Source organism: Sycon ciliatum, chromosome 3, assembly GCF_964019385.1.
Source record: "Sycon ciliatum chromosome 3, ocSycCili1.1, whole genome shotgun sequence".
Lineage (NCBI taxonomy): Eukaryota > Metazoa > Porifera > Calcarea > Leucosolenida > Sycettidae > Sycon > Sycon ciliatum.
In genome coordinates, this window is record NC_088645.1 from 13,979,393 (window position 1) to 14,000,843 (window position 21,451).

At 48.1% G+C, this 21,451-nt stretch overlaps 1 protein-coding gene across 1 annotated transcript; it reads right to left on the bottom strand.

The window, feature by feature from the left end:
* Positions 1–3,306: 3,306 nt before the first annotated feature.
* On the bottom strand, positions 3,307–13,654 carry LOC135811493 (extracellular calcium-sensing receptor-like). Its single transcript, XM_065324731.1, has 3 exons — positions 12,965–13,654; positions 10,755–10,854; positions 3,307–7,142 (listed from the first exon to the last, which is right to left on the bottom strand). The coding sequence occupies exons 1-3, from the start codon at positions 13,183–13,185 to the stop codon at positions 4,167–4,169; spliced, it is 3,297 nt and encodes a 1,098-aa protein (XP_065180803.1). The 5' UTR covers positions 13,186–13,654; the 3' UTR covers positions 3,307–4,166.
* Positions 13,655–21,451: the final 7,797 nt, after the last annotated feature.

Genomic DNA, 21,451 nt, shown 5'->3' on the forward strand with positions numbered 1-21,451 from the left:
GAAACTGATGCTCTTGACAATGGCTTGTTGTAAAAGTACTACCGGTATTTTCTTTTTGTGCACTTTGCATGCAGAGTGCATGCAGAGTGCATGCAGTACGCGATACGATCAAACAATAATTTTATGACCCAACCATGGTTATGGACTCTTGCTTACGGTAGTCTGATTCTTGGTACAGTGAGTAGCATGGTGTTCTCCGCTTCCTGTAGGCTACTACTAGTATTAGTAGGAAGGAGGAGAAAACGAGTAGATCTACGACGACTAATACGTGAAATACCGGTATATGATGGTTTGTTGGTGACGGTGGAACGTTACTACTCGAAGTAATAGTAAAATACAATGTAATAAGTAGTAACCATGGCCATCGACACGTCAAAGATCAAGCGTCCACGAGGACGACCGAGGCGTCGGTGGATTGATGTGGTGAAATCCGACATCTTCCCTCTCGGACACACGCTCGAGGATTGCCTCAACACTGCACGGGACAAAAAGCTATGGCTGGACTTCATTGACAAAATGTACATCGGTGTAAAAAAATGGCATGTACTTGTCATGTGCTAGAACCTGTATATGGTTTTTTTCGTATGCTATTCTTCCTGCTGTAATCTATTTCATGATGAAACAGTTGACAGATGCGTGGAACCCATTATTTGGGAGACATGCGACCTGTACTATTATTAGTATAGACTCGCGGAGTTCGAATTCATCCTACTGAGGAGTTGAAGATGATGGTTGTAGGCCAAACTTGTTCGGGATCGGTTGCCTACTTTTTCTACATACATTTTAGTCATGGCTGTTACTCTCTCGCATCTTTAGCTCATTTGGAACACGTACTCACAAAGATCTGGAAACAAGGTCGTCCTTTGGCTTTTGTGACCCTGACCTCATGTAGATCTACAGTGTTGCCTTCAGTCAGCGATAGACAGCGGGTGTTTTGGAAGCGTCACGCTTGTACTGTCTAGACGAAGGAAAGAATGTTGCTGTTGGTCTCATTCGTATTTCTTCTTGGTAGAACGTACGCTTTTTTGACTCGTTCCGTTCCTTTTGTTTTATCGTCCGCTGTGTTTTTCTGTGTAGTGAAAGATCCGAGGCGAGTTTCTGATCGTGAAACCATGATATATCGTGCAGTGTTTACTCGTGATGACCACAGTTTTTACGAGGTAGGATGCTTGGTGGTCGTACTAGTAGTCTCATGTGTCTGTCTCCTTCCCTCAGTCCGGTCTCCTCCTCCTCCCCCCCCCCCCCCCCCCCCGATTCAAACTCTTCCATGCCTGTGCATGGGCATGATGCAACGGACATCCACTCATGGTCCATACTGGTTATGCCTGTGGTCTGTGCTTTCTAGCTGTCTGGGGATATGAGAGGTTATTTTTCTCACCATCTACACACTGCGGCTGAGGCCGATCCTGAGAGTTCGATGGTTTGCAGAGGCCTAGTGTGCATGGTGAAACTAGGCTAGCAACCAGTTGAGGTGTCTAGCGCGATGTCCTTGAGGAAACATCCTGTGCAGTGGGAAGTTCGCCCCTAATTCTTATCTGGTGAGTGTATTATCTCGCCTTCGACGGATGCCTTATTCCTTGGGTAGATTGTTCCATTGCATCCCAACTCCATCTATTCCTTCAGTGCTTTGCACTGATTCAGATTGCAGGAATTGGATATTAATATTGGACAGCCATACCTGTTTGGTATCGATGTGAAATAAATGAGAATACATTGTAAAAAATCCTGCTTTTCAGAAAAGAACATGATGACATTTATGGCATGGCAGGGGTCAAAGGTCAAACTCTGGGGGGTCCCGGGGCCAGACCCAGCACGACCGTAAGCCTGTCGAATTTCTTGTGGAAAATTGTTCATTTCTACTAAGAGTAGAACACGGTATTGCTACAAACATGCCTCTATCCATAGCATGGCCTCAGCAAAAATTAATGTTAATTTGATAGACTAAAATCTGTGGTGTTGAAGCGCTGAAAACTGAAAACGTTCATGATTATGGTGACCAAGTGTAAAAAGGAAGTCTTTGAAGCGTGTTAAGTTTTCGATTTCAGGTAGCAGGCATGCGGACGACAACTGAATTTGGCGAATGTAATGTTTTTGAGAACTTTTAGTAATTTTGAGGCATCCTGTAGCTTCATCTGTAGAAAGTAATTGAGTAAAATTGGATGTGTCCACCCAACTATATGTATGTTCTAGTAATCATTAATTTTGTGGTTTGTGGTACATCATATCATGCCACCGTATAAAGTCATAACTTCTTGATGTAACCTGTATGGCTGATTGTGTTAAAATATCTTTCAAATATACTTGTAGCTTCACTATCGCGAAAGCTTCTGTGGAATATCTCCACTTTACTACAGTGGTAAGTAACTAGTAACCCAATATCTGCTCTCGGCTTGTCTTTTCTCGATACCTTCCATTCCTGCGGTACAGTCGGTGAGGTGAGGGGAATGTCTCCAGATTACTGTGCGCTCCTTTGTGGTGCACTTCCGCAATGGACTTGAAACGCTACAGGTGCGGTGGGCAGTGCGTCCTGCTCAATGTGATAGGCAGTGGTGTCTGCTGGTATTATGTTCAACTATGGCATTGCGGTTGCAATGCTCCTGCTGCATGTAATAGAACTGATAATTCTTGGGCGCAGTAGAACCTCCAGCATTCAATAATCTGGTGCACTGGAAAATTGGTGTCAGATAATGGCCGGTTTGATTTCGATCCCTGGCCAGAAAGCATGCAGCTTTTCACGATTTTGTTGAAGTGCAGGATGATCTGTGCCGAATGATTTAACGTTTCTACAAGTATAATGTACATGGTTACATGGTTACAGAATGTGATAATTATGACCTCCAGCGCCCTTGGAAACCAGCACCAGCTGCACTATTCTCTTGTATACAGTATTTTCTTCCGGAGCAACAATGGTAACTTGAATCACAGTGTAATCCGCAGTGATGCTCAATGAAACCCACGATCACGCGAGTCGAGTGCCGTCGTGGACATTGAAATCCGATCGGGGCCGGCCCCCTTGCTGCTTTTAGCGTGTACATGCAATGCCTCTGTACAGTGTAGTTCAGGTCACGCACACTGTAAAAACGGACCAGCCGTGCTCGCGGCTGCAAGGCCAACGCCCAGTGCCAGTAGGCGCTTCACTTCTCAATGGATTTCAGTGTCCGCTACAGTACATGCCGGGTGCAGCGCAACATTGGAATATTCACGCGTACAAGCAGCGCAAACCTGATTCATTTGATCAGGTTGCATTGAGCAGCACTGTGAGCCACACATAGACTGCGGAACACGGACAGTGTAAATGCTGTAAGACATGTCATTATAACGAGTCGCAATTTTAACGGTTGTCCAAAATTCATAGGTTAACGAGAAGAATTGTTAACGATCTTGCAGTATTCTGGCATACCCACGCACAACATATATGAAGCAGTACGGCCTCAACGGATCTTATCATAACGAAGAAATGTCATCCGTTAAAACGTTACATTAACTTCCTCGTTATAATATTATATACATGTTTTACAGTAGGATAATCTGTGACTCTGCTCCCCTTGACCCCCTGCGTTCTTCAGCGCTAGGCATTTCTGTACGTTAATTTACGATCAGATACAGGAGCAGGATGCTCTCAGGATAATGCTGATAATATATCTGCGCTGCTAGACTAGACAATAAAGAGAATACAGAATCCATCCATCTGAGTGATGGATATCGTTTCACACATGGACTAGCTCATCAACTCTTGATAACAACAATCTCTAGACAGGTAAAAGCAAGGTAGACAGTTGACCGATGTTCGCTGCCGGCTCAAGTACACATAGGAATTCTTTCAACATGCTCAGAGAACCACCAGATTGTAAATCAAACAAAAAATCAATATATTGTATTGAATAATGAATATAACGCTGTTATTGATCCACTGCATGCCAGCGCTTCACAAGTCCACAGTCGGCCGGTCAACGAGCACAGTCATACAAACTACACTACTGGCATGGACATGGAAAACCGGTCTCAGGTCAAGCGGCCCGAGGGCGCTGGCCATGCAGCTGTGAGTGCGCATGCGGTCAACATGCGATCAACATGTGTATGTACGTTGCATGCAACGTTCTGTACGCACTGTGGGCGCCAGCCCCGGTCATTCGACCGGACGTCCATGTCCACGACAGTACTGTCCACTAATCTGCAGTGCACATGGAATCTTGTGACGCACTCATGCTTTTGTAATGTGTGTATTGCTCAGAGGTACCGTTCACTGCGCCGTCCTCCTCTATACTCTTATCCATGGCTAGCGTACCCTTCACGGAATGCGGACCAGTTGTAGAGTGGAGCGACTGCATGGAGACAAGTGCGTGGCGATTACTGAGTGTGGGCGTAGCAACTTGTTGCGATGCGAGAGATGGCCGGCCATTGCTCTTCGTAGTGGAATCATTGCTGCTGGTCGCTGGGCGCTTGTAGTTCTCCGTGAATCCAAACTGGGTCCAGTAGACGCGTGGCAAACACAGTGTGATAACAGCGGCGTAGTGATATGCCATGATCACCAGACTGATGACCACCATTCGGAGATCCAGCTCGGTGTTCAGCAAAGCCGGCAGGAATGCTAGCAGAACGATGGTACAGATACTGCTGGTGACCATGATGAGCTTGGAGTCGTTGTAGTCGTCGGGAAGGCTGCGTGTTTGAAAGGCAAGATAGAAGGCAAGTATGTTCACTGCCACAAAGCAACCCAGGAGCACACCATTGGCGATGGCATTGTCCCGGCATGAATACCCAGCGTGCTGCTCGTCAACAAACACAAGCTGCGGTGCCGCCGGAAGTGCTTCCCGCAGAGCATAGTACAGAATGCAGAAGAGGAATGTGAAGAGCAGTATGAGAAATACCTGGCCCTCGTTGCTGAGCAGTTTGCGGCGAAGTCCGCCACCTCGCCTGCCGTCCATCACCTGCATGGAGCTGAATATGGTGCCGAGACGGTTGGTTTTCAAGATCAGCGCACTGATCGATGCGGCAGTGAACAGCAGAAAGAGCATGTTGTGAATGTGGCAATGACCAAGTGTAGACCTCGGTACATACAGAAGCACTATGTTGATCAGAAAAGTGCAAATGGCCGAGCCCAGTACGAACGTCATGTGCACGATATTGGAACGCAGGATCATCGGTTCCCGCCGGTGTCTAATGAAGAAGACCAGAACGACAGCAGTGAGAGCCGCGCCAAACAGACACAGTGCAATGACAATCCATGACCAGTAGCTGGGCCAGGGCCAGCGTACGATGATCGGCTCAATACACTGTGTGCGATTGACATTGGTGACAAGTCCAACGTCGCACCTGTCACACTCCAGGGAGTTCACCTCCTCGCTAAAGTGACCCGTGCTGCAACGAATACACGTCCAGCAACAGAACTGCTGCAAGCTGGTCTGCCGCAAGAAGTACCCTGGCCTGCAGGGCTCACTGCATATCGATGACGGAACTGCAGGCTGTCGGTTGTCTGGCGGCGATGTTCCGTTGTTCTCTCCCAACGCTGCCATCTCCTGCCTGCGAGCCGTCATGTTCACACAGCCCTGCTCCGCGTCACCAAAATCAACACAGCTATGCGTGTACCATTGTAACCTGGTGTCATACGTTTCACCGCCGCCAGTGTACCAGTCACCCACGCCTACTCGAGACAGCCGCTGACGTCCATCATTGTTAGCAGTTGTCACTCGCAGCGCCTGCAGCTCAAAGTACGGGAATCCACTCTGGCCCACGGTGAAAACCTCGCACGTTCTATTCACACCGCGTATGGAGCAGGGCAGCGTCAGCTCGCGGTACGTTCTGAGAATTTCCAGGGCGTTGACCGGGTTTGTGAGCAGCGTGCACTGCCCATCACGGCAGTATGGTTGAATGGAGGAGGAGGCGAGCGTGACGCTAAGCAGCGTACGCACCATGAACAGAGTGACGGAAGCAATTGTTAGCTCGAAGTCCGGGACGGGGAAGTCGGCGTCACAGTCCGGGTACTGCTGGCTGGACTTGAAGAAAGCCGCTTGGCAGGACTGAACAACTCTGCTGGATATCGAGCAGTTGCCGACTCTCTCCAAGTACGTCCTGGCATACGGACTACCCCTCGCCGTCTGTCGGGCAAAGTATTCTTGCTTTAGCTCAAAGGAATAGCCAGCTGTCAGAAGGTAAGCGTCCAGGAATATGCGCTCGGGAGTCGGTACGAATCCCAGAACGGTTGTCTTATAGAACGCGGAGCTAGCTGGAATAGTGCTGGCGTAATCCAGTCGTGTAAACCAGTCACTACTGCCGATGATGATGCGATCCGTAATATTGTGCTGATTGTACACGGGTATGAACGCCGCCATTTGCCTGGGCGTGGCGAAGATTATGATGACCCTTGCGTCCGGACTGTTTCGTATTGCCACAGCCGCTTCCTCCAGGGACTCTGGGTCCTCAGCGGAGATGCGCTGCTGCATGGCAAAGCAAAATTTGCCGTCACGACGCGACCGATCACGGATCAGGTTGTAGCCTTGCCCGCTATAGAGTTGGTCAGCTCCAGCAATCAGTGCCACGTACGTTGCTCCCAGCTCCGTGATGAGGTCCACAATGGCCTCCACCTGGTGATCATCAGATGGTGTCATCCGAAAGAAGTACGGATACTCGTTGTTGTTGTTAAATATCGGGCTTGAAGCCCACGCACTGATGTGTATGATGGTCCTGGCAGACAGCAGAGGAGAAATAGCGATGGCTTCTTGACTAGCCATTGGAATGAACAAACTGTTTGAAGCTGGTCTGGCGTTATCCTTTGCGGTGAATGCCAAATTTGGCGGCACTCGATCGCCATTGCTGACGTATCGGCCGAGATCCAGCAGGGTCTCATTGCGCAAGTCCAAATCTGCGTCCGTTGCGATTTCCAGCAGCTCAGCGAGCGCATGGCAACCGAATATGGATCCAGCCGTGCCCTGGTCACATGCCCTGACGTCGTGGTCCAGCAGAGTGATGTTCAAGTCCAAGTCGCGTATTAGGACATTGCCATCTCCGTATTCAGCCACAGCTGGCAGATCACCGCGCTGTACCGACAGCACGGTCTGCACCTGGGCCGCAGCTAGAAGATTCGAGGAGCACGAGTCGCGGATGACAAACGCCACGCCAGAGAACACTTTCAGGTCGGCCGCGAGCTGCAGATAAAGCACAGAAGAGTATACGATCACGTGAGGGTATTCTCCTGGATGCAATCCTTTGCGCGTGTATCCTAGTACAACCCTCTGCACATGTACAGTGCTGTTCAATGGAATCCAGTCGCGTCACTCAAGTTTGCGCCTTGCATCATTTCGCCGTCCAGTGTGCGTAGATCTAGGGCTGCACAACGCCCGGCACGTACTTGAGTGGCGTGACTGGATTTTATTGAGCAACACTGTACTTGAGACATTAGACACGGTTAGCATTTTACCGTTCAAGCTAACTTCGACTGTCGGCCTGGACCGCCTTTTGTGTGTTTTCAAGACATGGTTAGCATTTCGGTTTCTGACGCAACGATCGACTTACTACGTAACCCTAGTTGGAATCTTACCGTTTCGTTTTCCCGCTAAACAGAGCTTTCTATAGTCGAAACGATACCAAACAGACAGTATTTTGGGTATTGGGTACGCGTCAGGCGAAATTACTGGTCAGTCGGCGACACGCATTTTTCACAAAAATTTGCGTTTCACCTGCTGGGAGAGTATGCGTGTACTCGAGTCTCATCCTGAGCACTTTTTTTCTTCTTTTTTTCTGCTCCAGTATAGCTGTATTTTTCATTGCAAAGCCGTCCTCGATTGTTGTGTTCGTTGTTCAAACGAAGTGGACATTCAATCATGAAGGCAGAGGACATAGGAGCCTGATTGGAGTTTCTCGTGGCATAGGACGGCCACACAGAGACACTTTGGGATTTTCTGAATATAAAATACCGTACGCACGATGCTGAGATCAATTTGTGCGATAATTTTGTTTGTGATCTACCACATCAAGCAGAACGGGATCCAAACACAAGCTTACCGACGGTTAGGCTGCCGACCTGACTGGAAAAATGATCCCTGGCTTCACCAGACGCCAGAAGTCGGACACCATGTCCTTTGCCGCGACGTCCATCTCCAAAAAGAACTCCATCTTCGTCGTGAAAAGGCTTGAAATACTCAATATTCAACCGAGATTCGCGGTCTCACCCTTTCTCAGATCGAATCATTTTTTGTTGTAGCAGTTGCAGGGCAGATCCCCGCCACTACATCAACAGAAGATGGCTCCGAAGCATGCCTGGAAGTGGAACAAGCCATTATCGAGGTTGCAAGCCACCCCTCTCAGCAAAAAATTCGAAGAAATTCGAAATTTCAATGGTGGAAGATATACTATGAAGAGAATTTCAAAAAGTATGTTTCGCGGAGCGATCGCTCAACCTACGTCATTCAAACTTTGTAGGCGCTAGGCATGGAATAGGCTTGTCCACATTATGTTTTGCATCTTTTTTGCAACTTGGGGGTAAAAATGCATCCCCGGGGAAAAATTGCAACTTGGGGTATATTTTGCCCTTTTCCATGCCCAAACGGCCAAAGCATGCAGGAATTCACTCCTCACAACCCCAGTCGAAAGCATGAGGGTGTGTCAAACAGCCAGACCTCAAAACTACCAAGTATTAGTTCAGGCGCCGAAGATTCACTGATTTTATAGTGGAACTACAAGTATTAGTTACTTCAGCCTTTCAGGACTCGGTTTGTGTTCAGTTTATATTCCACGTATAAACCTAAGGTTAGTTTGTATTATATACATAATGTAGTATGCAATCCAGCAAGCGCAAGGGAAACACAAGTGGTGAGAAGTGAGGCTTGTCAGCAAAGGAGTGACAAGAGTCATGCAGTGCGTGTACGTGTGACATGATTAGAGGTCAGTAGAAAGAATGATGTACTGTAGACTAGTAGTAGTCAGCTACAGTTCAGTACGAGTACTACTACTAGAGAGCGGGGGGTTATGTACTCTTGCTACTAGTACTAGCAAGGCAGGGATACTACAACCGCTACAGTCAGTAGCTGTCAAAAGGTAAAAAGCCACTATGGATGCAGCACGAGGAAAATGGAATTTTACAGCGATAGACTATACTACAAACACTGTAGTCGACTCTCACGTGAGTCACGGTAACCATGTACACACAGAGGCGGCCATTTTTTGTTGGTTGCCATGACAACGGTCGCATAATTTTCGCGAATTGGGTTGATTTTTTTGAATTTTAAGAATTTTTTTAATTTCTTCTTATTTTCTTCAAAATCCTCCTGAATTTATGGAATGCATAATGCCCCAACAAGACTTCATTTTGCATCCGCAACTTGGCAAAAATATTTCGAAAAATGTGGACAACCCTAGCATGGAACCACAGAAGATGATATCATAGCTTACACACAGAGTCACACACACAGCAGATTCGTGTGCACAGATACTAAATTAGTGGACGTCGTCATCTTCTTCCCGCTCATCTATGACGTGCTATTTCGCCTGACGAGTACCGTTGGATTTAGCGTGAACGGTAAAAATTTATGCTAACCATGTCTATTCACACAGGAGTGACAGGACCCAAAGTAATCTCTAGCCACACAGGACACATAGTAATCTCTAATGCCATTCTACTGTCCTCGAAATCAAACAAACCAAATGCAACTTGATAGCATTATTCCCGTAGCTATGCTAAAGACGTTACTTCAGTAACGTCTGGCGCTAGCCAGGGTCCACCCAGCTTTAATCCGTGTTTGTTTATGCCATCGGCATGCCTGGCGCTATCCCGTACCTGTACCGTACCGTCAAGGACAGCTAGCTACAATATTCAAATAGGGCCTTCAAACGCAAGATAATAACGTGAAGCAACTGTGAAGAATGAGTATGAATGCTAAGTGTATCGGGGAATGCATACAGGACGATTGTGCGGGTTCGAACTTCGAATCCTAGACTATGTCTTGAAAAGAGGAGAAATGAAAAAAATCATAACATCCTATGCTTTTTTTTGCATTGGTCATCAAATTGGTAGACGGTGTCGTATTACCCTCGAATGCAAACTTATCCCGGCTTGTTATCTACATAATAACCCGTTACAAGACTGCCAATGTGTTCACACTCATATTCAAACTGATTGAAACGTTTTTGCAATACAATGATGGAGCCAATCAATGGAAAAAACATTTCCATCACTTCTAATAGCATGCATGATGAGCAAGGCAAAAAGGCATAGCGTAGTGCCCTGAGCTTCCAAGCTCTCTCGTTTCAGCTCCATATAATCACAATTCTTCCCTGAACCCCAAAGCAAGTAACGTATTTCCTCGATTACAAGTCGCAGCCTATTTTCAAGTCTGAGCTAAGTTGTTTCAATAACGTTACATTGACATTAAAGGGCGACTTACATTCAGAGAAATACTGTACAACCTGCAATAATTGTACAGTAAAACCTGCAACTGACGACCACCCCTTGGGGCCAGAGAACGCGGTCTTTAGTGGCAGGTGGTCCTTAGTTTGAGATTTGCACCGCACAGCCATAGATGAATGTGAGACCATCCGTGCCTGGCAAAGTCGTTTGTAGTACCAGGCTGGTTGCTAGTCACGGTGGTCTCTAGTTACAGCTTTTACAACTTTTACTGCACTAGGCTAAGGGCGCATGGGGTCTGAAGAAGGGGAAGGGGGAGAGGGGTAACTGATCGAACTTAACACCCACACACACATGTTGCCTCACAGTGGCCAGAAAGGAAATACAAATGTACAGATCATTCATGTAAAAAGCTTACGCCTTGTGCTCCAAAGGTCAAGCCAAACTTCAGTGCAGTAGCAAGTTGATATGCTTCCCATCCCAGAAATCCAGAACAGCTCATATTGCCTAAAGAGAAGCTAACATGCACAGTAACACAATAAACACACGCACACACACACACACACACACACACACACACACACACACACACACACACACACACAAGTCAGCCTCAGGACCCATAGCCACGGGCAGTACCACAATCCCATTAGGAATCAATCTTATGCCGTGGTATGGATTACCGAGAACTGCACCTACATGTAAGTGTGAGGCAGTGTTATGTTAGCAGGGTTATACAGTCGATTCCACATTATAACGAACGAATTTCGTGATATAGCGAACTGTTGTTCATGTCCCTGTTTGAACCCGTACAAAATTGACCCTTTATAGCGAACAGTTTTCGCTTGTAACGAACCAAATCGTGTATGGTCACATGTAAACCAAGTGTATTCATACTGTCATGGACCACTTTCCAGTCACTGATGACTTGCTGCTTGTATGGTGTGAGTGCATTTCTGTTATAACGAACTTCGGCTATAAAGAATATTATTAATTCTCATGCACAATGGTGTCCGTTATATCAGGAGTCGACTGTAGCCAGAACAAAAGTGAAGTGCGGGTCCTCGGACCCAAATGTTTGTGTGTGTGTGTGTGTGTTTTACGGCCATTTTGTGCCGCCATTTTGGCCGATAATTTCACCGACATCAGTTAGGGCCCTTACACACTACGTAGAAAACCGCTTTTTTGTTGCGTTCCTGTAAAAGTTGCCATGTCGACTGACGTCATATGGCACGAAATCTAAAAAGTTGCGTAAACGTTTTACTCAGATCTCGGACGGGTGTAGAAGGCTGCTTTTTAGCTTTTTAGCTTTTATGCCTTCCCGCGCTTTCGGACTTCAACTTCTTGTTGGTGTTTTTGCTGTTTGGTGCTGTGTGGATTTCCGTGTTTCAATTTCAGCTGTCCATTGGACTTTTCGCCTGCTTCTGAAATTCTCGTACCTGAACTCGTGTTGTTCAAGCCGTAGTAGACTCGATCTTGTTTGATTGCTGAGCGCGACACGATGCCGAAAATCCAAATCCAGTGCACAGAAGAAATGGAGGCGAAGCTCATGGAGCTGTGGGCGATATATCAAAAAACAAGGCGTTCCAAACTCGTTCTCAGGGTGAGCTGTCCACAAGTTGCGACCAATTCTGTATTTGACGGTACCATTCCGCAACAGCATGCTGAGCATCGTCGTGACCATGAAATTTGAGCAACTGCGATCAGTCATCTAGAAAATATCAAGAACAGGACCGCCATCAGACGACTTCACTAGCTTCTGCAGGTCCTGCAATATCATGGCGGCAACAATTTTACGTCGCCGCTTTCTCCTTGCCGGAGTCAACCTGAGCTCCATGGGCATGGCTCCAACACAAGATGCAGAACGAAATCGAAGAAGCACACACAGCACTCGTTCTGAGAGCAGAACATTTCATCCGAACTGCACTACATCAGTACAGTCATGTACGTAAAAAGCAGATCACCTGTCAGTGTGCAACTGCACTTGATCAGGCTGGCGCATACGCAACGTATGCTCAAGTTAGTTGCGTTTTACATGTACGTAGTGTGTAAGGGCCCTAAGCAACCGACCAATTTTTACTGCATGTATTTATTCACCGGCTACTGGAACCCGCCATGAGTATCTTTCAGAGGTAAGTGATGTTTATACCGTGTAGCGGACATTGAAATCCGTTCAGAAGTCGAAAGTGAAGGAGGGCGCAGCGCCCTGCAGTGTCGCTCCTGCAAGAACCCTGGATGGCTAGCACTTCATATACAGTGTGCAAATGACTGCATGCAGTAGATGAAAAGAACACAATTTGTTCTTTTCATCTACTGCATGCAGTTATTTGCACACTGTACATCATCATGTGGAGAAACATACCGGTAATATGTGTTCTCCACATGATGATGTACTAAGTATTGTCAACACTACAATAGTACTCAAACCAGATTTTTTTTTCGATTCAGTAAAACGGTGCATTTGCCTGAAACATACATGTACAGTACGGCTCAATGAAATCCAGTCTGTCACTCAAACACGCGCCGGATGTTGGGCAGCCCTTGACCTGTGGCTGGGAAATGATGTAAGGCTCACACTCGTCTCGAGTGACGCGACTGGAGCACTGTAGTCTGTAGCATGCTATTTACCTGCTATGGAAAGGCAGGATGGCTGCTTCCAACAGGCTGAACGTCTGGTCGAGATGCCCGTCGACGAGGAAAGCCGAACATATCATTGGTGTATCCTCCCCAGAAAGCAGCGGGTGATTGATGTTGAATATTTGTCCACACGATCTCAGCACCAACACATGTACTGCACCATAAAGTACCAAAGCGACCGTTCTAGACACGCCCGTTGGCCACTTCATCATGTCCACCTGTCCAGAGTTTCCACCGGAAATTCCTCCAGCTAACACGTCGTTTGTCCGACCCCTGCTAGGCCAGGGCCTAGAACGATGTAGATGGGCTATGGCAAAGACTGCAAAGAAATGCCTCTCGCAAACAACGCGACGTTAGTACGGGTGCACGTCCATCACAAACTGTTGGAACACTACTATCATAGTACTGAATACCAGCAAATCATGTATTTCGAAGTCACTGTTGCGTTCAAGCTACCGTCCTTTCTAGTTTCAAATAATTCGTCAACCTGCAATGGGTTTACTGGCTGTGGATCAGGCACAGATCTGGTAGACTGTTGCCTGAAACACGCTCGCACTGCAGGCGACGTGATGAAAGTAAAAGAATATCATCTGCGAACAAGTAGGAGCAAGAGCCTAGCCAGTATACCACATGTAGACACGAAAGTCGAAAGAAAAAAAGGGTACTGCTACTACTACTGGTGTGTTTTGGTTCTGATAATCCGTGACTCAGACGTGAGTCCGCTATATGTACTACTTTAATAGTACTCCATTTCACAATCATTCTACGCTTTTTTAGATACAGGTGACACTACTAGCCGGACTAGGTCACAGTAGGTGGCAAGAACGGAGTGTGCTGAGCGTCGCCGCAGGGGAGAAGCTGAACTGATTCAAGACTCAAGTGGAGAGTTCCATACGTCCTTGTTTCGAAACTCGGGACCTGACGAGTAGATCTTTAAGTTAATACGAGTGCAAGGGCAACAAGTCCTGCGGGCGGTTGCCTACAACTACAAGTGTGGATCTCGAGGTACATAATTCAATTAATTGTTGTGGTCCTTGTGGAGCTTAGCTTGCTCAATGATCATTCACTGCTCCACTACTACAGTGCTGGAAACTGAAATCCGCCCCCCTTGGCGCCAGGGGGTCGGATTTCAGTTGCCAGCACTGTACTAGTACATGTACTGTAGTAGTTGGTTGTTTCCAGAATGCCAGTGCCTGCTGCCTACTCCCTAGGCCTAGCTACTACTAGTAGTAGTACCGTGTCTTGTGCGCCTCTGAACTCGTTCGCGTAAAAATAGGAAGTTCCGAACTGTAGAGTACTACTAGTACTTGATATTGTAGTAGTATCTGCATCCAACTCGTGGCGGGTTTTACTCGGCAGCACTCTGCATGACTGTCATCACTTCCACATGAAAGCGATGACAGTACTCATGAGCTCAGCTCAGTCCTTTATAGGGGTGACTAATAAAGGTGGATACGAGTGGACAGCGTTGTTGCCTTGTCTCACGACACCCACACCAGCTAGCTTCACCCTGGAGCCTCTACAGACTAGTACTTCCTATGTAAATTTTTAAATCATGTATGTAAATTTTAAAAATTTACATACATGTAGGAAGCATTAAAATGCCTTTGGCTAGTATGGCTCCCTGCCGAAGTGATGATGATTGTGTTGCTTTCAGAGCTGACCTGACAGAGATTATTACCCTGGTTACCGCTCTTCCCAGCCTACTACAATGTACTAGTACAGGTCCAGGTGCAGCTACTACTAGTACTAGTACCTAATAGGCTATCCAAGCTGCCAAGGCTTTGGTCTGCAACCGCATACTCCCCCCCCCCCCCCCCCTGGCCATTGCTCAACACCAGCAAATTCCGCAGCATTCCGCCCCGGCATGAGACCACCATCCTCAATCAGCTCCTCACTGGCCACTGCAGCCTGCTGAACAAGTACTTGCTCCTGATTGAGGCTGCACCTTCACCCCATTGCACTCACTGCCCTAGAACAGTTGATGATGCTGCCCACCTCCTGCTAGCTTGCCCTGCCAGACACAGCAGTCGAGCAGCTACACGGGTGCGATACATGTATTATTATGATCCAAAACTGGTAAACCAGTATTACATAAACCTTGTTGTAGTTCACGCAATTGTTAGATTGACAGCATGAATCAAGGAGGAGGACACTGAAGTTTTTATACAAGTTAAAAAAGAGCGAAGACAACAAGACGACATCAGGAGTAGTCTCCTAGCCCCCTAGCATAACGAGGGTCAGAACCGGGTGCGATACCCATATGGTTCAAATGGTCCGCAGGGACCGGGGCTCTGCCAACCGCGGAAGGTTGTAGTAAGGTCACTGTTTCCGAACACATTGTCCTCCTCCTTGTTTCATGCTGTCAATCTAACAAATTGCATGTACATGTATGTACCTTCACGTCAGTCAGGGAGGCAATTCTCACACAACCATCAGAAGACACCATTGCCAGTCCGTCCATCTCAGTGCAGTTTGCTTACGATATTGCTCTCACGTTCAGCCACCCTGATTGCCAGGAAGTATCGCGAGTTCTAACAACGTCTACAACCGAGATTGCTAACCACCTCCAGGAACGGAATCTAATCCTGAACACTAGCAAAAGCCATGTCCTGCGAATTTCCGGCCAAGACATTACTGTCAAATGCCGTGGAAACCCGCTACCAGCAGTTCCCCATGCGAAGTACCTGGGCATCACGATAGACGAGCACGTTCGATTTAACGAACACGTTAAAAATGTTGTGAAGAAGGCCTCGCAGAAGGTGGGAGCACTCTGGAGAGCCCGCCGTTGCCTTCCAAGAAAGTCCAGAGAGCAGTACGTGAAATCCGTTGTGATGCCAGATTTGCTCTACGGGTCCGTGGCGTTCTCTGGGTGCCTTCGACAAGACCAGCGGTCCCGCCTTCAGGTCCAGCAAAACCGTGCGGCACGCGCCGTATTCGGCCTGCCACCTCGCACAATCGCCCAACCTCTGCTTGCTCGTCTGCAGCTGTATGGCATCGAAGAGCTCCACAAGCAAAAGACCCTTATTATGATCTGGCGTTGCTCGAATGGTCGGGCAAGCAATGCACTGCAAGCCCTTCTGGAGCATCCCAGTACTCGAACAACGCGCGCACAACGCAGCTTGGGCCTTCGAGTGCCCAAATCTGCCTCCAAAGCCGGCCACGACCGTCCAACCGCTCGCGGGTCCATTTTATGGAACACCCTGCCATCCGACGTGCGTGGTATTACCCAGTACCACCAGTTCAAACAAGCCTGCCTCCCGTTCTGTCTTGCTAGCAGTAGCACCCACGACTGAACACTACAGGAATCTTTGAACGTTTGCACAGTACCAGTCATGTGCTGTTTACCGCCTCCCCGTTGTTGTATTCTAACGTTAACGTTATTCATTGACTGAGCGTTCTTTGCTTTGTACTACACCCTGCTATCATGTTAGGCTGTTTCCTACAATATTTTACTGTTTCCATTCGCTTCCATGTAATTGGGTGACACCACCCGTTTGGTTCTGCGAATTCAAATAAAAATGTACCTACCTACCTAAGACAGAAGCTATCCAGTTCTTGCAACTGGAGAAACTGACCCAAGTTTCTACTACATGTACACTGTACTTTCACAGTCATTTTCATATTTATTATGACTTGTATGTGCTAGTACAAATATGTACATGTACATGACTGCAGTTTCCAATCGAAATCCTGCTGTGCCTATAGTCCATACTGAGACTCAGAGCATTGTTGCGTTCGCCGGCACTTCAAACTTTCAACTTCGCCCCCAATCATCGGTCCAATGTTACAACATGGTTATGTTCCATGTCATGTACTTTGAAGTACTACTAGTACATACAATGGAGTAGCAACTGCAGAACTGCCCAATGTAAAGGTGACGAATACAGTGAAGAAGTAAGAATGAATAAGGGGAGGGTGGGGGCAATACTGGGACCATCTCTACTTTTAAGTACATGTACATGTAGATTAGAGTATTACCCATAATTATTACATTCTACTGTTGATGATGGCTTACATAGCGTGACTGGTGGGTTTCTAACATGACTCCCTTCCCCTACCCTAGACTGGACCAGAGAGGGTCTGAACCTGGGGTACGATCCCTTTACACTTACAGTTACAGTTCCTATCCTCGCAAGGCCCGAACCTTGCCAAGGCCAAGGGGTCTATGGTCGGAGTCAGAAGCAATGTCACTTAGGGTCCGGCGGATTCTGCCGGCAGAAACATTGGCAGAATTCGGTACTTTTTCTGGTAAGTTTCATGCGTGTTTGGTATGTGGATAAAGAAATGGAGCAGAATTCGAGGAATTGCCCGCCATAAGGTTTGTATGGTTCTGCCAATTAAATATGTTTTTTAATTTTATTTATGGATTCCCCAAAGGCCGAGGCCTAAGTCGAGGGGGTCTCCGTTCATGGCTTACTGGGAATATATCTGCAAAATTATAACATATAGATTGAGAAGAGGAAGGGTTATAACAAATGCATGCTGTAGAAATCAGCCATACCATTCTTTACTATGTTATAGAAACTCTGGAAGGAATGAAACCAGCGGGTTCGAAGCGGGTGTTGGCAAAGATGGTACGGACACGAGACACAAGGCAATGACTATTTTGGGTGGTTCTAATGTCAGTGGGGAGAGAATTCCAGGTGGCAGCGGTAACAAAGAGGAAGGTGGCACGCGAGTAGCTGTTCGCCCTGGCAGGCGGTACAAGTTGGAGAGGGCTCCACGCGCTGGTGGAGAGACTATAGCCCAGCTCCATAAGGGCAGTGGTCTGGTGGTGGACCAGGTAATGGAGCTCCCGGAGGCACTGGATGTGTCGCCGCCATGCCAGACTGGGCCATTGCAGGTGCGCGAACAGAGATGCCTTCGGTTCAGTAGCGGAGGGAAACACACCGTACTGTCTCAAGACGACTCGTGCCAATCTGGCCTGCAGACGCTCAAGCACCGCCGCTTGGGATGCGGACAGTTGGAACTGCCACAGTGGCGAGGCGTACTCAATGGTGGGTCGGACATAATCAGTATAAAGCCGGTTTGTAACTTCCGGCGTTAGGCGGCTCGACATGTGGGCAAGTAGTACCACGCGTTGGCGAAATTTGGTGGTGATTGTTTCGATGTGGCACTGGAAGTTGAGGTGGCTATCAATTTGCACGCCAAGATGTCGGTGCGTGTCGACCGTGCGCACTTCTTCCTGGTTCATTCGCAGGTGCCCGATGTTTGGAGGGTCCGGTCCGTTGGTACGTGGGGAGAACGTCATTTGGTAGGACTTCGTGGGGTTAAAGCGTCCACCTGCCGAGTCGGCCCATTTCAGGGCGGCATCCGTGGCAACGTGGAGTGGGTGACTATGATGCTGGGAAGAGGGAGTATATTGGTGCGGCGAAATTGTGAGAGGGGTCGGGGGGTCTTCCCCAGGGATTTTTTTTGAAAATTGGGCCTAAAAGGCTATATTTTAATGCTACAGAATTATGAGAAATAAAAATATGCATGCTGATGATACACCGCATTTTCGATGTAAAACATGGTACCTGTACAAGAGTCGACAAGCCATCAACAAGGTTGAATGTAAAAACAAATCGAAAATTATTGGTCCGGCGACCGCCGGGCCTGCCGTACCTGTTCCTACGCCCATGTAGCGCATGGCACATAGAAGATGACACAGCAATCGATTGCGACGTTCGTTTCGTCCCCGCTGGACTTATCAGGCAATCTTCTTCTTGGATGTCTTCAAACGGAGCTTGACTCGGGAGAATGAAGTTGAAGTAGGGTCCGGCGGATTCTGCCGGCAGAAAAATTGGTAGAATTCGGTACTTTTTCTGGTAAGTTTCGTGCATGTTTGGTATGTGGATAAAGAATGGAGCAGCATTCGAGGAATTGCCTGCCATAAGGTTTGTATGGTTCTGCCAATTTCACTGCTTTTCGACTGAGCAGAATCTGCCACCTTTTCGAGCAGAATCCGCCGGTCCCTTAAGTTGAAGACACCACTGCAGCTGTACTTATGAGAGCGTGTGTGGGCAGGCGTGTGTTTACCGCCATATTGCGGCCAGGTGTGTCTTTTCCACCATATTTATCAACCAGAAGTACAGCTGCAGTGGTGACTTCAACTTCATTCTCCCGAGTCAAGCTCCGTATGAAGACATCCAAGAAGAAGATTGCCTGATGAGTCCAGCGGGGACGAAACATACGTCGCAATCGAGCTATGTTGTTGCTGTGTCATCTTCTATGTGCCATGCGCTACTTGATGTACCAGCCTGCTATGTCGGATACCGCCAACCATGCATCGACTAGGCGCCAGGCGCGAACCAGTGATGGTGGTGGTGGTGGTGAGAAGGAGAGCTCCGTGCTAGAACTTTGCAGCTTAGAGAGCGTGCGTGGGCAGGCGTGTGTTTACCGCCATATTGCCAGGTGCGTCTTTACCACCATGTTTATCAACCAGAAGAATCAACACAATTACATAAAACGAATCATCAGATACAGTAATGATTATACAGAGTCTGTCACCCAGTAGGATCACTGCAGCTTCACTGGATGCGTGCCTCCGCCACCACTAGCACAGCAGGGGACTCAGGCACGGCAGGAGCAAACATGATCCTTGAGCCACGCAGGCACATAGCACCACAACGCACCAGGGCAAACCCAAGGCGGCAGCGCAGGAAGGAGATAATCTGCGCGTATGGCTCCTTGCTCTTCTCAGCCAGCAGAGAGGCGATCCGCGTGAAAAGTGCATTGGCATGCTTGCCATAGCCACCAGAAGCAGAAAGCACAACGGGCACGAAGGAGGCATGCTCGACTTCGCGTACTCGCTCTTCGTACTTCCGGTGCTTTTCCTGTTCATGGCGTCTGTAGCTAGCAGCGAGGGAGGTGGCACAATTCGAAGACGCAAAAGGGTTGAACACCCTTACATCAATAAAGATGCGCTCGAATCGGCCACCCCACACACCACTAGCCGCAACGTCCAGCCGAGCTTGCTCTTCCGTGACAGCTGTGCGATGGCGGAAGGCCTCTCCGGTGACGGGCTGGAGGTGGGGTTCCACCGTCACGTTAGGAGCAACCTGCCTTAGAGCTCTGGTGGTTATGTCCCTCACCTCGTTATGTCGCAGCGTCGGGAAGCCACCAAACGGACACGACAGGGCGTGACTCACATTCAGCGGCTTACTGCACACGCAGAGGCTTGGGAGCCGAGGAGGTGTCCAGCCGTACCGGAGGCACAGGCCATCACGGAAATCTCCCTTGGTGAGGGTGAAACCATGGCGGCTGAGGGGGCGGCAGGTCAGCCAGCTGGATGCACCCTTTTCTGAGGCCAGGTCGAGAACAGGGGCCAGCTCCCGGTGATCCGAGCGAAGGGCGTCAGCCATAGCCTGGGACGCGCTCCGCTTCTCGGCACGAACCGTCGCCTTGACCGTCCGGAGCTGAGTCAGAGAGTCGCCAAGAGACGACTCCTGCTCCAGCAGGCGAGACACGAGGCTAGCCGTGATCCTTCTGGTCCTGATGAGGTGTACTGTTCAGCCACTGAACAAGGGTCTGCCATACCCAGTCCCCCATGCATGGCATGCATGCAGACAATGATGCAGTACAGTAAAACCAGGGAGTAGTAAAATACCGGTATTTTCCGACTCCCTGAGTAAAACCAACGAGGCAACGACCACCCCAGGGCCAGGGGTGGTCGTTAGTTGCAGGTTTTTGCCAAGAGTCCATAACCCCTAAATTGGGGGTTATGGACTCTTGGTTTTACTGTGTAGGGTAGATCTACGTCACTGACTCATCATGGTCATGTTGAGTGTTGTGCGTGTTTGTTCATGTGTGCGTTTTATTTTGCGCCTCGTGCTCTCCTTGACTCTGAGTCTGATTTACTTCGACGGGCGTTTGTCCCGGACCTCTCCTATGGCCCGGCTCTCAGGCAGACTACAATGATTTCTTTTGATGTACATGTAGACTACAATCAGGGAGTAGTACAATAGTTGCACTACTCCCTAACCACAATGACATGTATCTGGCTTATACTCAGTAATTACTGTACCGGTATTAGTGATACCGGTATACCACGGTATACGAGTTTTGCACTTGCACTGAGTTGCATTTACTACTAGTACTAGTTAGGCCCCCGTGTAATATGCCGGCATTTTTTTGAGCATTTTCGGTACAATCCGCGAACCCAGCACTTTGGGCTCGTGATGCAGAATTTTGGGGGAAACGGAGCCCTTGGCCGTTGTGTATCAAAATTGAGAGAAGAAAAACTTCCCAAACAAGAACGTCACTCCCGCATTCCGTTGGTTAGCATCTTGTTGAGTAGTTTATGAATTGAAATAATGGTTTTGACCAGGGAGTTGTAAAAATACCGGTATTTTCTGTTTCCCTGGTTTTGAGTCTTTTGACGGCGTGTGCTGAGGATTACAAAAAAGTGAGCATTTTCCGAGCATTTTGGCAAGGTTTGGGAGCATTTTCGGCAAGGTTTACGAGAATTTCGCAAAAGCATTTTCGGCAAAG